The sequence below is a fragment of the Orussus abietinus genome, unplaced genomic scaffold (genome assembly GCF_000612105.2).
Source record: "Orussus abietinus isolate OABI.00-Male unplaced genomic scaffold, Oabi_2.0 scaffold500, whole genome shotgun sequence".
NCBI lineage: Eukaryota > Metazoa > Arthropoda > Insecta > Hymenoptera > Orussidae > Orussus > Orussus abietinus.
The window spans coordinates 22526-44191 of record NW_019394700.1 but is presented as its reverse complement, the minus strand read 5'-3'; the positions used below and the strand labels follow the sequence as shown (position 1 = coordinate 44191).

The 21666-nt window shown below is 40.6% G+C and overlaps 1 protein-coding gene across 1 annotated transcript in view; it reads right to left on the bottom strand.

Moving 5' to 3' along the window:
* LOC105699273 (nuclear pore complex protein Nup93) overlaps positions 1-21666 on the bottom strand; it is a gene marked incomplete at its 5' end in the record, with an annotated part of 26248 nt that overhangs the window by 3336 nt on the left and 1246 nt on the right. The window contains 3 exons of the mRNA XM_023433024.1: positions 10552-10908; positions 18164-18488; positions 18761-19724. Coding sequence (XP_023288792.1) covers positions 10552-10908; positions 18164-18488; positions 18761-19724 — 1646 coding nt within the window. The remainder of the gene's footprint in view (positions 1-10551; positions 10909-18163; positions 18489-18760; positions 19725-21666) is intronic.

Below are 21666 nucleotides of genomic sequence, written 5' to 3'. Positions count from 1 at the left end.
TGCTCGCCAAATAAAATGTTGTTTTCAAATTGAGTTTCTAATTTTATTTATATGGTTAGATTTAGTTTATATATATTTTTTTATTTTATTAGATGAAGTAGAAAACTGAATATTTTCCCAGACATTATTCCGAGGCAAAACAAATTTTTCGGAATGGATGTACTTGTATTACATGGGGGCAAAATATACTATGACATTTGGGAAAAATAACTGATAAGAGTTTTAATAGTATGAAAGTACTATTGTATTTGGCAAAGATAATTGATTTCCATTGTCGAGCTATTTTTGTAATTGAAGTTGGAAATAAAAATATATTTGGCAAAGTTTTTTTTACACCGAAGGTGTTTTTTGAAGTAGATTTTAGAATATGAATGAACAAACAACACTTTTTTACAATAAAAAAATTATTATACTTCAATACCGGCCGCTGACGTAAATAAATTATGAGAAAAAAATCGATCAAAGTAAATATTTACGTAAACCTATGCATGGGTGGCGGCTCGTTTATGGACACGATTTTCGTAAGTAATTGCCGTCACATATCCTACCTATCATATCATCCCACTTTGCTCGCCATGTATAATTCCATCAAATTTGTCGAGTATCACGATTTTTCATCCAATAAATAATTGTATACGTAACTACGCTTCATTGCTCACGCTTATGGGAGCGCATACACCAATGAGTTTCCCAACCCACCCACGAATTCGCACCAACGTAAGGTCCAAGGGGTCGGTCCGTTAGTTAACTTAAAACAGTACTGAACAAATGTCTTAGACAACTAGTAAAAATAATTCAAACGGCGCACGGTGGGAAAAAAATCGGGAAAAGCTGGCCAAAAAGTAAAAAAAATGAAATTCCTAGTTTGGCACCTTTTCGTCCTGGAATGATTAGTAGGTACTCTAGATATTATGTAGTTGGGTTATTAGCGACCAAGTATCACTATGTTCGTTGTAATGTCATCCCGAAAGTGATATTTGCACGGGATACATTTAGACGGTATTATCACGCGCGCCGTCCGCTCCACGTAAACGTACATAAAAAGTTGTGTGATAGTGCGATTTAAACCGAAAGTTATGGATTCTCTTCTTCAAAGTATGTATAATTTAGTATCATATATGACATTTCAAATTTAGAACGCATAGAAAATTATTAACATTGCAATGGAAGTACTATTTTTTTAAACTACGTAGACAAAAGTTGTTTCTAAAGATAGACAAAAGTTTATGACTCGATCGCACTCGACCGATGATTTTTTATTTTTTAATTTTTCGTTGAATATTAAAAAAACAAAAACCAATGAATCCGCTGCAATTTTTGCCTACTTTCACTTCTGTGACCATTTTTATTAAATGGTATAAAACACGGCGATACGGTACCTTAGATTTATAGTGACTCCGATTGTGGGTCTAAGAGTAAGTAGCGTTAGCATAATGACTTGTAATACTCATGTAACTATAATAATTAATTAAACGTGTTGATATATAATACGAACAATTTATGCTATTTTGATTTTGACTTCATTTCAATGCAAATTTTTTAACATTTTTTCATACTGTTAGGGCGATTATGATGCCGCCATTTTTTATTTTTCTAAAACTAATATTAAAATCATTATCAGCTACCTCGAAAACCCCCAATACCAAATTTTAAATAGATTATGTGATTTTTGGAATTTCGCCCAGTTTTTCCCGATTTTTACCTACCGTGCAGCGTTACGAGACGAGAAAAGCGTCGGCGGCAAGGAGAAAAAGAAAACGCGTTACCTCAGTCCATCCTAACGATCGCGGAGAGGGCGGGGTCCTTTACGACAAGGAAACCAGAGTCGGAACTACGGTAAATGAAGATTTATTATACAAAAAAATTCAAAAGGACTATGGGCAGATCCACGATCAGGTACCGGCCCCGGGCAATGGAGAGCACGAAACAGAACCGCAGCTCTTCGATAACGAAAATCGGGAAAAGTCATATACGCGAAAATAACGTGGACATTCATTTCTGGGCATTAATACGGGCCGACAATAACTAAGGTAACTTGACAAAACTACCGAAGGTACTACTAGGTACAACCTAGGAAGATTTTCCAAGGATTAAATTCAATGCGAAGACGAAAGAATTTTTAATGTTTTATACACAGTATATGAATTGATTAAACATCTTTCTAGGCCCCAAAAAAATAGTTTTCGCCACCATTTCAAAGATTTCCTTAAGGGGGGAGATACATTTTGTCTGATCAAAAAATCGATTTTCGGTTTTTTGCATGTCCATATAGCTACAGTCTTGAAAATATTCCCTCCAAATATTAATAAGAAATTCGTAAAATTGGCGGAGTTATAGAGATTTGAATGGACGGGTGCGCGTCAGGTATATTATTATGCCCCAGTGCGGCGATTCATACCGACGCTTTGAACGCGTTTTTCTCGAAGCCACATTTTCCAAACTTACACCCACGATATCTCAGGAACTACTAAACCGATTCACCTAAAATTTTTTAGATGTTGTTCAGAGTATATCTCGCTATAGTTCCTACCGTTGAGAATAATCTACATAAAAAATGACGATCTGTACAACTTTAGAGACTGAAAATAGCTGCCGAATTGAAAAAAAAAATTCGTTATCGTGTCGCCATTTTGTGATTTTTCGATTTGTCAATGCGATCGAGCTACCGGTTGTAAAGGGTCACCTGATAAACCGTAATATATCTGGATTTTTTGTTTCGGATCAGTCAAACCGTGGGTACCGATGAAATGCAGCTTCTTGCGGTCCATTGCGACGAGCGAGTACGACGCAATGAAATGTTTTTGAAAAATTTGTACAAGCAGACAAAATATCAATAAATATGTATGAAAAAGGATTTTTCAATAGATCTTACGATTTCGGCACAAAAAATTCATGAAAATTCATTGAAAAAATTCCGGTCAATCTCCCCTCTTAAGAAACAGTATGTTGAGGTATATTAGTCGACACGATCAACGCCGCCCATTTATTTGATGTAGTTTATTTTAACATTGGGTTTTTTTACATTAACTTTTGCACCACGTAGTAAAATTCTTTTTACAGGAGTCAATCCTGCATTATCCCTGTCGCCGCGTATAGGCATGCCAGGCTACCTACTTTCACCTGGGTTATTCTTAGGACGGTAGATATTAATTTCTTGTGGATCACTTATTTTATTCCTTTCTGCTCTATGGTTTTACAAAGACTAACTCTAGAACTATGTAACTCAAAGCGTTCGCTGAATATATCACGAAGAAGGGGTAACATTCCAATTATTGGTCATCGTCGCTTAAATCTGAGCCTATCAAATCGGGTTCGTAATCCTCCCCATTCGACCTTTCACAAACCAAAAAGAGTTTAGAATTCCGGTACGGAACAATCCCAATTGGTTAAACATGTTACGACCCTCTTGTCTTTCCATGCTAAAACAAAGGTATTGCCTTTCCGATATGCTAGTATAGATCTGATACCAAATTTCGATTTTTTTATAAGATTTGGAAAATTCTTCCTATTTGTTAGGATCGTCCTGGTTAAATGACATTTCTGTTTCTGTAATTCTTCAGGTATACTGTTTGTAGAAGAATTTACTCGTACGCACGCGTAACCAGGTTATGATTTGAGAAATATATGATATGTGATGACATGTGATGTGTGATGTGTGATGCATGATGCATGATGCATGATGCGTGATGCGTGATGCGTGATGCGTGATGCGTGATGCGCGACGCGCGATGCGCGATGCGCGATGCGCGATGCGCGATGCGATGCGATGCGATGCGATGCGATGCGATGCGATGCGATGCGATGCGATGCGATGCGATGCGATGCGATGCGATGCGATGCGATGCGATGCGATGCGATGCGATGCGATGCGATGCGATGCGATGCGATGCGATGCGATGCGATGCGATGCGATGCGTGATGTGATGTGATGTGATGTGTGATGTGATATGATATAATATGAGATTATATTAAGGTCCGCCAGTCAAAAGCGGGTGAAGACGTAAAGACCCCGAAAGGGGTATAATGGTTATATTACCCTGCGGCGGTAGGACCTTTTCCCAGTTTACCCTGTCGAAGAACACAGCGAGAACAGCGCTGACCAGCGAAAAAGGAATAAATTATAGAAATATTAATAACTGCAATACCGTCACACGGAGTCAATCAGTACAATTTTTAGATGTTTATGTTAGTAACATTTATTTATTCCTTCTAATAAGTTGGTTTCAATTTTAGATAACTGATAAATATACTTCAATGCCATTAAGAAACAATTTATAGGATGAACCATAGTTTTGATATAATTTTTTCTGTAGATGCCCCGATAGACTCACAGTTGGGAGTCAATAAGTACAAAAAATAGAAATATTAGGTCGACACTCAAGAAATAATTTTTTTTTTTTCCAATAGAAAATACAATCTGCTATTAGGAACACCATGTGCAACCGTCATCAAACATATGTTTTCTCGTATTTTTTAGTAACTCACGGTAAAAAAAAAGAGACTAAATTCATCTAATTTTCTGTGTTAAATGTGGCGAACTCAATAAACCAGTTGACTCAATTTAGACTTGGAGCTATCAATTCTGTTTCAGTTAAGTTTGGAATTAATTCAACTATAAAACGTGATTTTACACTAAATGTAAGTTGAACCAACTCGCTTATTGAGTTCGTCATATATAACTCAAAAAATGAGTTGAATTTACTCATTTTTTTCCCGCGCAGAAGTAACACAGCATAAATCTAGAAATTCTTGAAAGAAAACATAAATGCTAGTCTTTGTGAATGTCTTAAGTACATTCTATTCTCCTTAAAAATAAGCAACCAATATGAAACTTTATAAATTTCTTTAGTATCTGTCAAAGTAATTTGGTCCCGTTTTTCTTGCTCGAGTATAGTCTAAAAGGTTTCTAGGGCGTCATTTTTATACACTCAATGGCCAGTCTGCTTAACGTAGTTTTTAACCATCTTTTCCCGATTCGCCCCGATCAATACACTGAAAAGGAAATCAATTGTTAGAAAATTGATGCTTTAATTCTTCTCAACCTGACCTCAAATACATTACTGTAAAATGTAGTCAAAAGACTGAAATATGCACAAATTGAACGACTAACGCTGGGAAACCATAATATAGAAAATAAGTTTATGAAGAAATGAGAAAACCACAGGATTTCTCGGTAATTTTCAAATTTGATTACATGAATACATTACACTTACGACAGGGATAGAGTCAACCATAATTGGAGAGAAAATTTTATATCGCGGAATGAATTGACATTTTCGCAATATGGTATATGCAAACAAGTCAAAGCGTATTTCGCGACGGTCGAACAGCCCCATTACGGCCCAAAATAAATTTAAATGACCAATATTTCGTTATATCAATTGTCTGACAAACGTGACACATTGAGGGAAAAGGGAAGGAGGGGGGTGAGTCATTGGAAAAGCGTTCGAGTCCGTCGACACTCAACATCTCAAGAAGACGGAGGGTCGATGCAGTAAGGGGACTGCATACTTGTGTCTCTTTATATCCGCCCTGGAGGCTGTGTCCGAGTGAGATAGCCTATTTGATGCGCAATCCATAGAATAACATGGGACAGACTTATGTGTCCGGGTTTCGGACCCTGACCAGATATCGCTTTCGCGTTGGCGTGGCCAGCACGGCTTGGCCGCCGACTAGGGGCTCGAGGGGCGTGGCGTTCTCGTTTGTTCCTACGGGTCACAATGGCCTCGTGCTGCCACTACCACTGGCCTCCAAAAGGCAACGACGTGGGGGCACCCACGCGCCCAAGAGCCATCCGTAAACCTCCTCGTGGTGGGGCTGGATGCGGATCCCTATGGATCCGTAACGAAACGGCAAATGGCTACTGGGGAACCATGAGAGATGCTCGCTCTGCGGAGTTTGACCGCACTCTTGTTCCCCCTAGAGTTACCGGCGAAAGGTGGCCCTCGTCATGGGAATACTTCTCGACCGGACGGCTGGAGGTGCTCCGGGTAACCCGTCCCGTGTCCTCGGTTTATCCGGGTGCGGGTTGGGGGCCGGCCCTACCGGCCGTAATAAGAAGGCCGGCGAGCTAGTACGGGCCGATAGGTGGGATAACCGATCCTATATTTGCCGGGTCAACTCGGCCGATGGATCGGGTTCCCACCCGACCTAGCCTGGAAAGCTCGCCAAACCACGCTGGAGCATTACGTCTCAGCTGGCGCCTTGCACGAATGCTCGCACCACGCGGGTGCAGGGGAGGGACCTCCTCGAGGTTCCCCGCGGGCAACGGGTGGGGTCAAGCGGCCTCCCTTCGGGGAGTGCGTGGCGGAGGCCCTGTCCCGGCAAGCGCCTCCCCGGGGTTTGAACGATCGTTCCGGAGCATTTGGGTTTTTCCAGCCCGTCCTGGGCCTTCGGGCCCCTTTGGCGGTGGAGTTGCCGGGTGGGGTAGGGAGTGTAACCCCCCAGCAATGAGGGGACCGATAGGGAGGCTCACCCTCCAGGTGCGGTCGGCCGCAAGGCCGATACGATATCATGCCACTACCACTCTCCAAACTCCGATCTCAGGCCATCCACTCCCTGCTGTGAGGGTCTTGATGTAGGTTCCCCGATAAGCGAATTTTTGTCAATATTTTCACGCCGGCGATGAAGACTCTCTTTCTACCCCGGGCTACGGCCTCGTTCCTTCTGGAACGGCGTTCTCCCTTGCTCTCTTGCGGGTCTTATGTCTCCCTGATTTTTTCATCAACGTTTGAAGGGTTGTTTCACCCCCTAGATATCAATCTTAGCACGTAAAAAAAAAATACGTGTCCCTTAGATTTTCGAGTTCTACAACATATATAAAAATTATCGATATCGGGGTGGGACACTTGGGAATGTTTCCTTGTAAGTTTGCGAATCGCGTGCTTCCCTAATAATTTTATATTTTTTTATTGCTAACAATTATTTGAATCACCTTTGACCTTTGGTCGCGCATTTTTGGGAACTGTTGTTGAACACAACTGGTTTCCGGCTTGATCACTTCATGTTATATTAAATTTTTTCATTCTAATTCAATGACTGGTTTCTTTTCTGTGGTCGAGTGAGTCTTTTTTTCCTGTCGACCTTTTTGATAGTCGGAGTTCAGTTCCGGATTTTGCAAGTGGGGCTCTTTTGAAGTCCAGCACATCAGTCTAACTCCGCCCCTTTCGAGCCTTAGCACATGCGCCGTAAACTAGCCGGCCACACCGATTCTATCGTCGTGGCAGCTGTCCGTTCGAGACAATTGTTTTGAATCTTTTATGGATATTGTTTTTAACGCGTCGAATTTTCCTTGAGAATTGGCCAATATTTAGAAAATGTAATATTTTTGAGAAAAAAGTTTCAAACCAAAGTTCTATTGAATGGTCTGTGACGTGACAAAATTCTGCCGTCGCAATTAGGGGCGCGGCGGTAGCGGTGAGTAACGAATTTTGACATTATTTAATTTTAGTATCGGTTGGCGACACTCGGGGCCATCTTGGGCAATCATGAATTGTAAGTATGTGTTGTAAAAATTGGTTAGTATAAGATTTGTTATTTAGTAAGTATCGTATATGGGTCTGATATTGCAGGTCATTACCACGGTCGGTACGAGTCGAGGAGGAAAAATCGAGATCTCAATTATCGCGCCGCGGTACCCATCAGGACATCTAACGCGCGTACTGTCAATTGACGGCACTTGGCAGCTTGACGGCGTTCGATGGAAGGACGGGAGAGGGGTTTCCGAAATTCGGAGGTCCTGGCGAGCCGCGGAGCTCATTGTCCAGGATACTCCGAGTGTCGCCGGTACTACCGATAATCGCTCTTCTCCCGTGGTTGGATTGCCACTGACTTGGTGAGCAAACCCACGATGGGGTTCAGTAAAGATTCGTTTCCGCTCCAAATTTTAATAAATGGTAACTTGTATCCTCCTCGACACGCGACCCCTCGTCCCCCATGTTTCGGCCGCGTGCGCCGGAAACATCGTAATTAGACAATCGGTGATTACGTCGCGGTGAATTCTCGTGCGATATATGTGTGTCCCGTGAGCGTGATCCCGCGGCTTTTGAATAGGACTCGTCGCTCCCGGAGCCGGAATTGGCGGGCCGTGGACCGAGCAGAGTCCGAGCGGGCGTTGTGCCCTGTAGGGCTGGTGTTGCCGCCCGTACCGTGGAACCATGAGGTTCCCGTCTCAAAATAGCGTGCCGATGGGATCCAGAAGTCCGATGTCCTGCGTATCGTGTGTAGTGTCTCCGAATTGTGATCGCGAGAGCGCGAATAAAGAACTACCGTGCCGTCTCACCGAATATTTAGTTATAGTGTCCTTTCTTTTTACGACCCGTCCTCCCAGTACCCTTCACGTTGGGGCCTCGAACACCCCGCCTCTAGCGTGCCGCGGAAAGTCGTAAGGACTTCCACGAGGCTGAGTAGGCGGTGATCGGGGCCGTTTCTCGCCCCGCAACGTCGGCCTTGCCCTTGCCGGGAATCCGCGGGCCGTGGTGCGCTTCTCGCGCCTGGCGCCCTAATACAAATAAAAACGGCCCTGCGGCTGTCGGGCGAACTCCCTCCGGCCGATCTCGCGGAGAGGCGATCCACCTGCGGACCCCGATCGCCAGCGCGCCCTGGGTAAAGGAAAACGCGTTGCAGGTCATACCTGATACCTCCAATACATTGACCTTGAAAAAAAGTTTCAAACCAAAGTTCTATGGATACCTGATACCCCCAATACATTGACCTTGAGTGGAAGGGTCAAGGTGACATTAAGGCCAACATGATTTTTTTTTAAAGGAAATACCCATCTATTTATCACGCAGTATTCAAACTGATGGTGAATCCTTTCCAAAATATTGGTTGACGACCTATTTCTGAAGAGTATTGCGTGAGTTATGAGCATTAGAATTTACGAAACCACCAGTATTGGTATTACTCAGGACTTTGTCTGCGCGCGCGCGCGCGTGCGGCGGGGGGGATTGCAGACCGAGCCAGGGTGTACAAGTTGAAGGTGAGGCAGCGTGCAGCGATGTTTCGATGGTGCCAACTTCATACATGTACACACACGCGCGTACAGACAGTCAAATAGACAGATAACGGGTGAGGGAGGAAAGAAGAGTGTTAAGTCCGACCCAGGAGCCTCCACGCGGTGCATCCTAGATAATACAAATGTTGGCGGCACCGTAAATTCTAAAGCTCATAACTCAGGCAATACTAAACAGAATAAGCTCATTAACCAGTCTCTTGGAAAGACCTCACCATCACCTTGTTAGAAAAAATCCTGATGACCTTAATGTCACCGTGACCCCTTCACTCAAGGTCCAATGGGACCACAACATCCGTTGGATGGAAGACTTTTAGAGGACCTCCAACCCTAGGGCACGTCACGGACGGGAAGTGTTTACGCATAGTCATCCGGCTGGTCGATCTAAGGAGGACATCACCGAACTTGGCCAGTGATCAAGCGAGGTACTGGCCTTTTCGCAAGCTCGGATCACTCTCATTTTTCACCTTAATTTCACCTCTGATTCCGATTAGACAGTAATTATATCCACAAATTCCATGCCTAGCTCTGAGTAAACTGGATAGATAATATACTTTTTGTACTCTCGTTGATAGCCGAGATTCCAATTTCAGCACTTGACATTTATTGAACTCACGCGTAGGTCGCGATTCCAATAGCTTGAATCCTCGCGTTAGCGTTTCTAGCGTCCAGTGACTTACTGCCACTAACCGCCTTATCGCGACATCCGAACCGCTGCAACGCGGAAATGACACAAAACGAGAAAATTAGACCAAGGGGCCCCGACGGTTCCCCACGACTGTAAAACCCCTCTTGATAGAAGACCAAAATACAATTACCCTGTTGTTGTAATAACGATCTCCTTTCATTGAAACACTCTTCAGCTCCTCACCCCTCGCAATTCCCACCAGAGAACTTGGGGTAGCAGCTCGGACCATCTCCCTGAATTCAATATTTAAAATCGTTCCGTAGGTGTTCGAGGTAAAATTTCCTAAAAGAAATACCTGAATTCCCCGGTCTCGCTACCCCTCGGCCGCCACGTAACACCTGAACACTTTGGTCTGAAACTTTTTTTCTCAAAAATGTTTCGTTTTTAGACTTTTGTAACACCCTGTATATTTATACACAACATGTATATGAAATAACACTTTTTGGGACCTATAAACCAAACTTTCCCTTGTAAATACGGAGCACTGTTCTCTGCACATATTTACACCTAAATTATTTTTTTAAAGTGGAAAAAATGCCATTGCAGATACATTTTCGCAAATTTAAATTATTATAAAATATAATAAAAATACCGATTTTTTCAAACGTCTAACCTAGATTTTCCCTTAACATAAATTTATATTACACTAAAATTAAATGCTGACTGAAATATATACATAGTCACAACATTATTGAAATTTTGTGAAAGATAATTTGTACTAATTTTAATAAATTAACTTAAAGATCTATTACTAACTAAATAGATATTCTTGCATGCAATTGAAGCAGAAATTGAGCGCTCAATGAATTAAGGTAATTAGCAATGAACATGAATTACTCTGACAACATACCTTGCGCTAATATCCGAGGCTGCAGCTTGAAGACGAGATCTTAACGATCCTGGAATCCCCTTCTGACTGACTACTTGTGCCAACAAAGTGTTCATCAAGGTCAATACTTTCTCGTGGTTGCCAGCCAGATCATACATTGTTACTGCATCCTCTAAGAGTCCTTTACGATACAGTGTTTCAGCACAGATGTTTATTACATCTTCAGTATTGATTTGAAATTGATCCAACATGCCAGGATGTCTACAATCCTTATCGATTGTTCCAACAAGCACTGCTCGAGTTGTTGATGTTGCTTCAACAACCATTTCCGCTGCCGAAGCAGCAAACATGTTTCTTTCGTAAGGATCCTTCATGCATCTAAAAGAAATAGTTATTATGACAAAAAATAAAAAAATTATAAGTGTGCACTTTATAGTAGGTTGAGTGTTCTGTAGTTGTTAAGTGATACTGCATGCACAAAAACCAAGTGGTCTACTTAAAACTAAACACCTGAATATCTGCCTCAGATTTCAAGATATGTGAAAATGTTTTTAACTAGAAGGGTATTGCAGGCCACATTTAACCTTTTCGCCCACAACGCCGGCTATAGCCAATATATCCACAAAACAACCCCTAGATATGAACGGCGAATAACCGGCATTCACGAAATGACTTGCAATGATGGCTATAGTCAGCATCTGCAAAACAATGTTCAGAAACGAGCTGTCTACAGTCGTAATGTGTATACTTTTGACGTGAGGTCCCGTTAGGTGGCGGCGCTTTGGTGAAGCCAACCGCTGTACCGAAAGGGTTACAACAAGTAAAGCCTAGTTCTAAGGTAATTTTTGACAGAGTTATCAACTCGTCATCAATGTTTTTTTTTTAACGGAATTGTGTCTTTTTTACTTCACCCCATTAAATTGTTAATCAAAGCTAGTTCAACAATGTATGATAGCTTAGTATTTTCTTTGCAAATTTTGAAATAATACTGCTTCCAAAGTATCGGAACTCTTTTCATTTGTGTCCCTTGATTTAAAAAAAAAAAGAAACAAGGTAATTCGCAATGTTTATCAATATTACTAATCCGGGTTCGTCACTACTTTTGTTCTTGTGTTTCACAATAAATATTCAAAATTGAGTATGAGTGATAGAAGAAAGCTCACGTTGTGTATATGAAAATGGTCCCGAAACTGTTACATTGAGGTTTAATTTCATCGTGGATTGGGGCGAAATATAAATTTAAAAACTAAAATAAACTTATGAAATGACAGATCTCGTTCAAAAGTCTGCAGAGTATAGTTTTGTGCGTATATGAGGTGACACGTTGTAGTTATAACCACACTGATTTTGGTGACACTGAAGTAACTATTTGAGATAGAGTTCATTGTGTACCGAAGAGGTAAAGTGGGTCTTTTAATGTTCGGCGTGACCTTGCGATACGAGCCGAAGATGAGCTATCACCCGGAAGCCCCGATTCGTAGAAAAGGAACGTGGAAGCCTCAAGGCCTTCAAATGCACTTTTATTTGAAACATAAGTAGTTCATGTTGCTGACAGAAAGAGAACATCACCGACATTATAATGTCACAAATATTCTCTGGAGACCAACCATTCAAAGTGTCATTCAACAAACTCTTGCTCTTCAAAACCTTAAATGATACTTCGAATTGTCAGTCTCGAATCAGTCAGTCTTGACATTAAAGGGATGTGAAAGTGACATTCAATTGTCAATAGTTCATGAAACTTTTTTTCGAACTGGGTGTACCAGATCGTTGCAAACATTACAATGAATGTGGAGGCTATAAGGGAGGTCTTGACAACTATGAAATTTAATTTGTTACATAAAATGTTAAAAGTATCCGTAAACAAATTAAAAAAAAAATGGAATTTCATGGTTGTTAAGGCCTTCCTTATAGCATTCATATTCATGTGGTAAAATATAAAACAGTTTGGTATACCCAGTTCAGAAAAGTTTTACAAACGAGACCTCTTCGACACCACTTTCACGTAATCTTAAGGTGATATGAAAGTGTGATATATACATCCCAAAAAGTCAAAATATTTACAAAACTCTTCTCCAAACTGGGTGCACAAACTTTTCTAAAACTTTATTACCTGATTATGGAGGCCCCAAGGAAGAATGCGCTGCCTGTGAAATTTCATTTTACGAAAAAAAATATCTTTTCTTGGTTCTTCTCCGAGATAAGTATAACATTTTTTTCGAAAAAAGAAATTTCATTAGCAGCGCGTTCTTCCTTAGGGCCTCCATAATCTCGTGATGAAGTTTCAAATAATTCGGTGCACCCAGTTTAGAGAAAAATTTTATAAATATTTTGATTTTTTGTTATGTATTGTGACGTGGTAAATTTTTGCCATGTCACGACAGCCCCATATTTCGGTCGAGGTTTGCATTTTCGCAGTTTTATAGGATCCAAGATCCGACTGTCACCGACCCGGGAGAGGGGAAAAGTAAACCTACTATTAATTGATTTTAAAATTCAACATTCAAAATGGCGGACCCAATATGGCGGATAAAAAATTTCAGACTGTCTCTTTTTCTTATAAAAATCAAATGATTTTTATAAGAAAAAAATATTTCTCTAGAATCTTGGAATCGCTGAATTCAAATATGACAACAGAATGCGAATATCAAAATCAGAATGGCTGATCGAATATGGCTAATAATATAATTTCAAAATGACTGCATTAATATAAAAAACGGTTTGGCGTGGTTTTTGATGACCGCTTAATCCGAATCTGGTAACAGAATTTTGAAACTCAAGATGGCGGATAAAAATATATAAATGGTTGAATTTTGATAAAAATAAGTTTGACACGGTATTCGTGAACGCTGAATTCAAATCTAACAACATAATTTCGAAATTCAAAATAGCGGACACGAAATTACAAAACGGTTATATTTTTCTTAAAAAAAAAAAAAGTTTTGCAGATTTTTGAGGTCGCTAAATTCTGTTACGTAACCGGAGCCTGCAGCGACGGTTCTGAATTTCTATGACGAAATTGAGAGTGAGAGATTCGAGAAGAAAAATGGTCGTTAGGATCTTGACCGAGGATTCTGTATCCCGAGTATACTCTCCTCGTATTGACGCTGGAAACGATGCAGAGGGAACGTTGAAAGAATATCCCGAGCGGCTGGAATATTCTTATCGGGGATTCGTTACTCTTTCAAGGTGCTTTGCACACCTTACTGATTCGTACCCTTGTAATCGTACTTCAGGAAAGACTGGATAGAGGATTTTCAATTGAATGAAATAGCAAGTATAGACTAAGTGTAATTAACAACAAACAATTTACAATGGATACAAGCTTACGTATTATTTAATACGAATTGAAGATTGAGAGTAACGCAATAGAGGCTAATTCGCGTGGAACGATCTTCTTCATTAGGAATGAAATTAAAATTTATGGGTACTTGGGAAAAATCTACGCCCTAGGATCACGGATCTGTCCTGAGTCTATCTTCAGATTGTGTGATAACCCACCTGTTCGGTCTCCCTAAGGATGTACGGTGGCTGTCGATGCGTAAGTCCGATCAGTTCCCTACACCGAGACAGAGTTCTAACAGTCGGGAAGTCCCGAGGACACGTCTTTACCGAACGGTGGTCAAACGTCTTCCAAGCCCCCTCGACGCTGTTTTCGGGTGTTTATATACTGTCAATAGAGCGTCGGTCGCGAGTCGGGTCGACGGACTTTGACATAAGACGTCGCCGTGCGCGGTCAAACGCCGGTTGTTGCCCTGCCGATTCTGCAGAATTGCATCTTTGAATCGGCAGCTCTGTCTAAGGTTAGTGAACTGGTGAATTTATAAGGTTCTTGAAAAATAGGGCCTACTTCCGTAACAATCCAAATCTGGTAACAGAATTTTGAAACTCAAAATGGTGGACACAAAATTTAAAAATTGTTAGATTTTTGTTCGAAAAAATTGTTTCTCCCAAATCTTTAGTCATTGACTACAAATATATAAACAAAATGTTAAAATCCAAAATGGTGGATAAAAATGTAGAAATGGTTGATTTCAATAAAAATCAGTTTCTCACGGTAGTGCTGAATCGTGCCCGCTGAATCCAAATCTGCCAACAAAATTCCGAAAATCAAAATGGCGGACAGGAAATTACAAAATTGTTGCATTTTTATTTAAAAAAAAAACGAGTTATCCAAGATCTACGAGGTCGCAAAATTCAATTCTGGAAACAGAAATTTGTTACATAAGCACCCTTAGTACCCTAGTCTAGTAAAAAGATATTCGATCACCGGAAGCTAACCATGGAAATCCGAGTACGGGATTGAGATTAAGAAACCCTTGTGAAAGGACCCAGAACTAGGCTACCTGACACGACAAGTTCATCGGCCAAGACGATTCCAAAAGTCATCGATCGACCCGAAACGAACAATCTGATGACTACACAGCGCATCAGTACGACCCACCCTCACCTGGACCCTAGGACCTCCCATCAACTGGAACATCCTGACAATGAAACGGACAACTACAAAACCAGAGGGGCAGTTAGTTAGTCCAGTGCGTATTTTCAAGTTAGTCAACGTCGACATCCGTCGACGATTTTGAGTGGAGCTCCTGGTCTTCGGTACTCCGTTCCTAGCAAGTCAAAGACCGAGACCGCCAGACTCCTTGTCGTAGGCCATCTATCCTGCAAGCCGCAGTAGTGCCATCCGGTAATCCAGTGATCCCAGCGCACTGAGTCGGAAAGACACGGCGGCACTGCGACTTCCGTTGGACGGGAGGCTTCTAAGAGACATCCAACCCTAGGGCATGCTACGGGACGATGTGCACGCGGAGTCATCCGGCTGGGTTAATCAAAGAAGAGTGTCATGGAATTCGGCCGCTGATTAAGCCAGGTAGAGGATCCTTTGTAAGCACGACTCATGTTCATTTCATTCTAGTTTACTTCTTAACACCCCATCTCCGATCAAATCGAATTCTAACCATTATCGCGATTTCCATGCCTTGCTACGGTTAACTGGATAGAATAAGATTTCATTAACTCACTTCGAATAGCTGAGCTCGAAATCTCAGCATCGCGAGATTGATTAGAATCACGCATCGTCCGCCATTCTAACTGCAAAGTATCCCTGCATCAGCACTCCGGGCGTTCAGTAACCTACCGCCGCTAAATCGCGCTATCGCGACACTCCAACCGCCGCAACGCGGAAGTATAATAACCCACAGAAAATTAGGTAGAGGCACCTCGGGTGCTCTTCCCAGCTGATTATGAACTAAACCTCACTGACAAATAAATACAACAATCATAGCATACTGGGCCACATTGCCATTCATTCAGACCCTCTGCCAGTCCTCACTTCCGTAGATCCCACCAGAAGAGTTGATCTAGCCGCTCGGGTCAATCTCCTCACAAGATTAATATATTCGTTATGCGCGAAATCCAGGCAATCCCTACCCGAATTTGCCCGGCCTCGCATCCGCTCGACCCCCACGTAACAAATTAGTAATTGAAAATAGTCGTCCTAATATGATAAAAATGTAGAAATGTATGGATTTTTATAAAAATGGGTTTCTCACAGTTTTTGTGGTCGCCAAATCCAAATTTGATACTAGAATTTCAAAATTTACATTGAGGGATAAATTATGATGTCATTAAAAATGTTGAGTGTTATATAAAAAAATATATTTATATATACTGCGTATACGAAATATACATACTTTTAGTAACTTTTTATCAAATTATATGTTTATAGTAATTATATTTTGACATGATAGGAATGTATCAGATAAATGTGCCGATTTTATTATTAATAAGAGAGACATTAACATTTTTTTTACAAAAATGATTTCACAATCCCTTCAAAACATCTCCGGTTTACAAAAATTTAGCCAAACACGTTTATCCTTATTCAATTAATTACCAAAATAGCTCAAATTGCTCCCTTCCCATGAAAACCTCAAATCAACTATTTTCACCAAATATAGTAGAACATTCATTCCATTAAAGTCTCAGCTAAAATCTTTTGCCAAATGTCACAGTACATTTGGTTTCACGTATGTTGTATGTACAAGATTATCTGTTTCCTCAAACCGAAGACTTATTTGTCGAGCACCAAAATTTTCATATGCTAGGAGTATACCTCGGCTGCTCGCGAAATAAAATATTGTTTTCAAATTTAGTTTCTAATTTTTTTATTTGTGTCGATATAGTTTTTAATATTTGTCTTCGGTTTGAGGAAACAGATAATCTTGTACATACAACATACGTGAAACCAAATGTACCGTAACATGTGGCAAAAGATTTTAGCTGGTACTTGAACGGAATGAATATGCTACTATATTTGACAAAAATAGTTGATTTGAGTTTTTCATGGAAAAGGAGCTATTTGAGCTGTTTTTGCAATTACTTGAATAAAAATTGTAATGATAGACACGAGGCGCGTAGGTTAGGTGGCGGCCTCGTGCGAGAATAGTCCGCTTGGAGCGTTGGAGCTGCGCCAGTGTTAAGGTCTGGGTGGAGTGACAACGCGGTGTGTGTAATTAATGTACTAATTTATTTGGTCCGGTGATGACGGTACCAGGAGTGCTGTCTGGGCGGCCGGAGTCCGTTCTACGCGGCCTGAAAGCAAAGCAAGCCGTGCGATTTTGACCAGATAGATGCGTGGCGTTTACATGCGGAGCAGTGAAGCGTCTTAGTTTCTACGGGGTGTCCCTAATCTTTAGCGCGCGTGGTGCGGTGAGTTAATATCCATGGGGGTGATCCAAAAAGAGCTAAGTGTTAGAATCTACGGGGTCGCCCTATAGTTCGTGCAAGCCAGTCAGAGAAGGAGACCAGGCGGTCCGTACATTCGGAGTCGCGTCGTCTCCTGGCGTTGGTTGTCTGCGTTTAATTTGCGCAGTCCGGATCCGAAGTCTCGTCCTGCAAATCCAATGGAGTTATCTCTTATCGGGTTTCGTTCCTTCTAAGAACTCCGTTTCTTTGTCCGGTCCGCGGCTTTATACACCCTGCTCGTCTCCGCTCGCTTGCGGGAAACCTGGAGTCGTCGACCGCCGCGCGCGCGCGCAGCGACTCTCGTACGTACGCATTGTTGCTCAGGGCTCGGGCTAAACGACTCGTCACAAGATGAATGTATTTGGCTAAATTTTTGTACACCGAAGGTGCTTTGAGGGTAATATTTATCTTCCAACTGAGTGCGTCAAAAACAAAAAAAGTAATGATCGAAAAATTAAATTGTTACAGATGTTTTCGATATTTTTACTCATCGACTTATGTAGGTTGATTCTGGAAGTGTTGGGACACTTTGTACATGTGTCTGCAATTAAGTATATAAGATAACGATTTTGAAAATAAACGTGGTTCCGGAAATTTCATAATAGGTTCCTATTATCCAATAAAACTCTAACTTCATCAACTCATCTACGCCCAGTCAAATTGATTAATAGGGATCTCATTGAAGTACTATACAAATTCAATTACAAGATCTATATAATTGTAATTTCTAGAAAAATGGTAATTGAAGAAGTACACGGATTATTCACGTGAAGTGAAACATTAACAGATTCCTTACAAGGAAAAATATTAAAGGCTTTGTTTCATATCGGAGGAGTCGGGTCTTTTTTACAGAGAGCACATAAAATGAAACATTACAACATACCTTAAAAGGAATAAATATTGGAGACTTTCTTTCGGATCGGAGGATTCGAATCTCTTAACGTAGAGCAGGATAAGCCGTGCAAAATTCAACCTTTTTGCTGGGGGCTCATCAATAGGATCTACGCTGATCAGCGGTGCTAGAACACTTTGACTTACTGCAAGTAAACCATGTTCGTGCATAGCGGCAGCCAAGTGTACCGCATGTGGCAAATGTCTTGCTCCAGCCCCTCTTGCTAAGAATTCAATTGCAGACTCGAATTGCCCAGTTAAAAAGAGCATCGAAAAATATAAAAACGGTTGTTCATGAGCATGATAGTAAGATTCGCCTGAAAAAGGTTGACAACTTAGGATACTATTTTTTATAATAATTGAATGAGACTTGAGACTCGTATCCACGGACTAGTAATTTGCGACATTTTTTTCTAGAACAGCTTGAATTTGCATATACACAACTAATACATTTGAGTAAGTTCGCTTTCAAAACCGTGTACACAACCAGCAAGAATTATGTGAGAACAGCTTTCGCAAATTGTACTTGCTCATGGATCCAAGCCTTAATAGATGATAAAGTATTTTGATTAATTGTTGGAAGACTTACCATAAATCTCAGAAATTGTAGTTTGCAGATGAGCCAAGGTTAATTTGTTTTCTCCATCAGGTTGATCTCTGACCTGACATAACCTCAACCAAAGGTAATCATCGGCCGTAGACATTACTTCAGAGTGAAGATCATCAGGTTCACAGGGTACTAAAGCGCAATACGCAGCCCTTTTGTATGGATCTGTCGCCGACCGAACATGCTTCCTGTAGTGTAATTTCAAAATGGATTCTGCTCGACTACTTGGTTTGCGTTGCGGGTCATCGGCCGCTTCCTCAAGAGCCGATTTGAACTCTTGAAAGGCTGTATCAACCTGTTCTAGACATTGCAAGGCAGCCTTAAAATCACCACATCTCATGCAATAGTAAACCAGAGGCCATAAAGGTTTATCGTCAACTCGTACGTCTTCTAAATCTCTCGTGACTAGTAATTTCACACCTACGAAACTTTTCACTAATGGCAACGTTCCTGGAATGCCTCCACGTTTGGCTTGCACCAAGTTTTCACTTATTACAGAATTCATAAAATCCCGGTATCTGTTTTCAAGGTATTTTCTAGCTTGATTAACAATTTTCTGTTGGACAATAGTGCTACTTCGGGATTTTATCTGGTCTCCTCGTGGAGTTGGCGGTATTTCAACCAGACACTTCACCATCTGCCATATGTCAGAAACCTTTTTGTCATTAAAAGACTCCGCCACTTTAGAAAAAGCTACGAAAAGGCTTGGTCTAGTTATTCCGCGCAAAACGTGATCGTTGTAATTCCGTAGTTCTTTAGAATATGCCACTTCCACATTAGAAAGTCCGCTAACGATTGATCCAGCTAATTTGGTACGCTGCGGGATCCCTCGTAAATCTACTAATTCTCCAGAAGGAGCTGTCATTGCGTTCATTATTTCGAATCGCATCTGCTTCCATTCGCCCAACATATGCTCCAGTTGCTGAACACGGTTAAGCTCGAATGTCTAAAACAGCAGTTAATCCAATCATGTTATCATTCTTATCTTCTGTTGGAATTGTAATTGAATCGATTATATTTTATAATTGCCCACATAGACAAAATATTGCAAAAATTTTCATTAAATTTGTCTAATAAAAAGATCATGAAATGGGTTATGAGGGTGGTTTGTAAGTTCTCATTTCGAACTCGTATCTGCAGTACACAATGACGAACCAAAAATACTTAAATATAAAACAAAGTTAAGTACTTGCAATGTCTCAATATTTGCCCGCATATGTACAACTAAATTTATCTCACGTATTACCGATAAAAAATGCAGCGTCTGTAGCTTATATTTGAGTCATGGCGTGATGGAAACATAATTCAAACAATGTCCATAAAGTAACGTCAATACTCTTGTTAAGTTTTCAGATCATAAATGTCGATTATGGCATAACTGGCATATGACTCGAGTTTACGATAAATGTACTGCTACAACGATTTAAAAAATTTTGGTTAAAACTTATTGTGTAATATGCGTACATTTATTGGACATTTCATGCAGCAAACGGCCTGCAAATTGTTTGTATATCGATTTTCCTCATTCTATGATCATGATCCTCCTCATGATAATCATCAATTTCTATCTGGGTGATTGTAATCGTTTAGACTGGAATCAAGAAACTAGGTAGAGTTTTGAGCCAAATACATTTTTGAGCGAGAAACTCGTAGCGTTGAGCGATGCGAGAAACGCGCCCTGCGCGTTGAGTTTGAGCGAGACGTTACAGAGTTATATACAGTAAGGATCAGGATTTCTGGAGTGGAAGAAATGAAAATATAATTTCTTCTTTGCTACAGATAAAGAAATAAACTTTCGATCAACTCAAAAAATTCAGCAAAAAATCAGGAATTTTTTTAAATTTACTCGACTCTGATTACTATGTACGTAAAGATATGGCACGATAAAGTTTTCGGCACTCTCAGAATCCTTGTTCTCATATCGTCATCGTCGTTCCTCCAGTCATGAACTACCATTTTCGCACTCACATGACAGGTCAACCCTGATACGACTTTTGTACGACATTCGATGGCACCCCTCGCGGAATGATAATGAACTACGGCGCTCAGCCCTGCAACGATCGACGATCACACCGAGTACGACGCGCCAACGTATCGAGGATGAAAAACCAATAGAATTGCGCTTAACCCCGTGGTTACATTCGTTGCAGTTCTGATTGGTTTTCATCCTCGACGTGTTTACACGCTGTGCTCTATGTAGAACACAATGCACTCAGTGAGACTCCGGCCGCAAAGTTAGCAAACATTGATAATACTTTGTACTTTGAGGTAAACATTTACGTGCTGTTTCCTCTATATAATGACAAATGGATGCTATTCGAATTATTGAGATTGAAAACATTATATTTTTTCAGGTTAGACATTGATGGCATTTTTAGGTTATAAATATTTCGTTCCGGTATCGATCCTTCCACACTGATACCTTGCTTGAACCGATATTAAATTAAATAATATGCAGTTTATTCATAACTTTCTATTAATACTGGTATCATCCTTTCATAGTTTTCACATCGATCGACACATTTCCATTAGTAATTTCTGGTATTGAACCTTCCAAACTGATATCAAACTGATACCAAATGATATTAGATTATAATCTCGACTCCTCTTTTACCTTTACATTATATATAATAATTCAATTTGCTTCCGATATCAGTTTTAACATTAACACTTTCCGTTTGGTTTATTAGTAACTCGACACTTTCATTCTATACGTATTATAATAACTTGTAGTTTCTTTCAACACCGATTTCAGTTTTCTTTCGATACCAGTTTTGACATTAAAACTTTCAGCTTGGTGTATCAGTAACTCGATACTTTCCTGCTATCTATCTATATTAGAATAATTTGTAGTTTCTTTCGACACCAGTTTCAAGTTTCTTTCGATA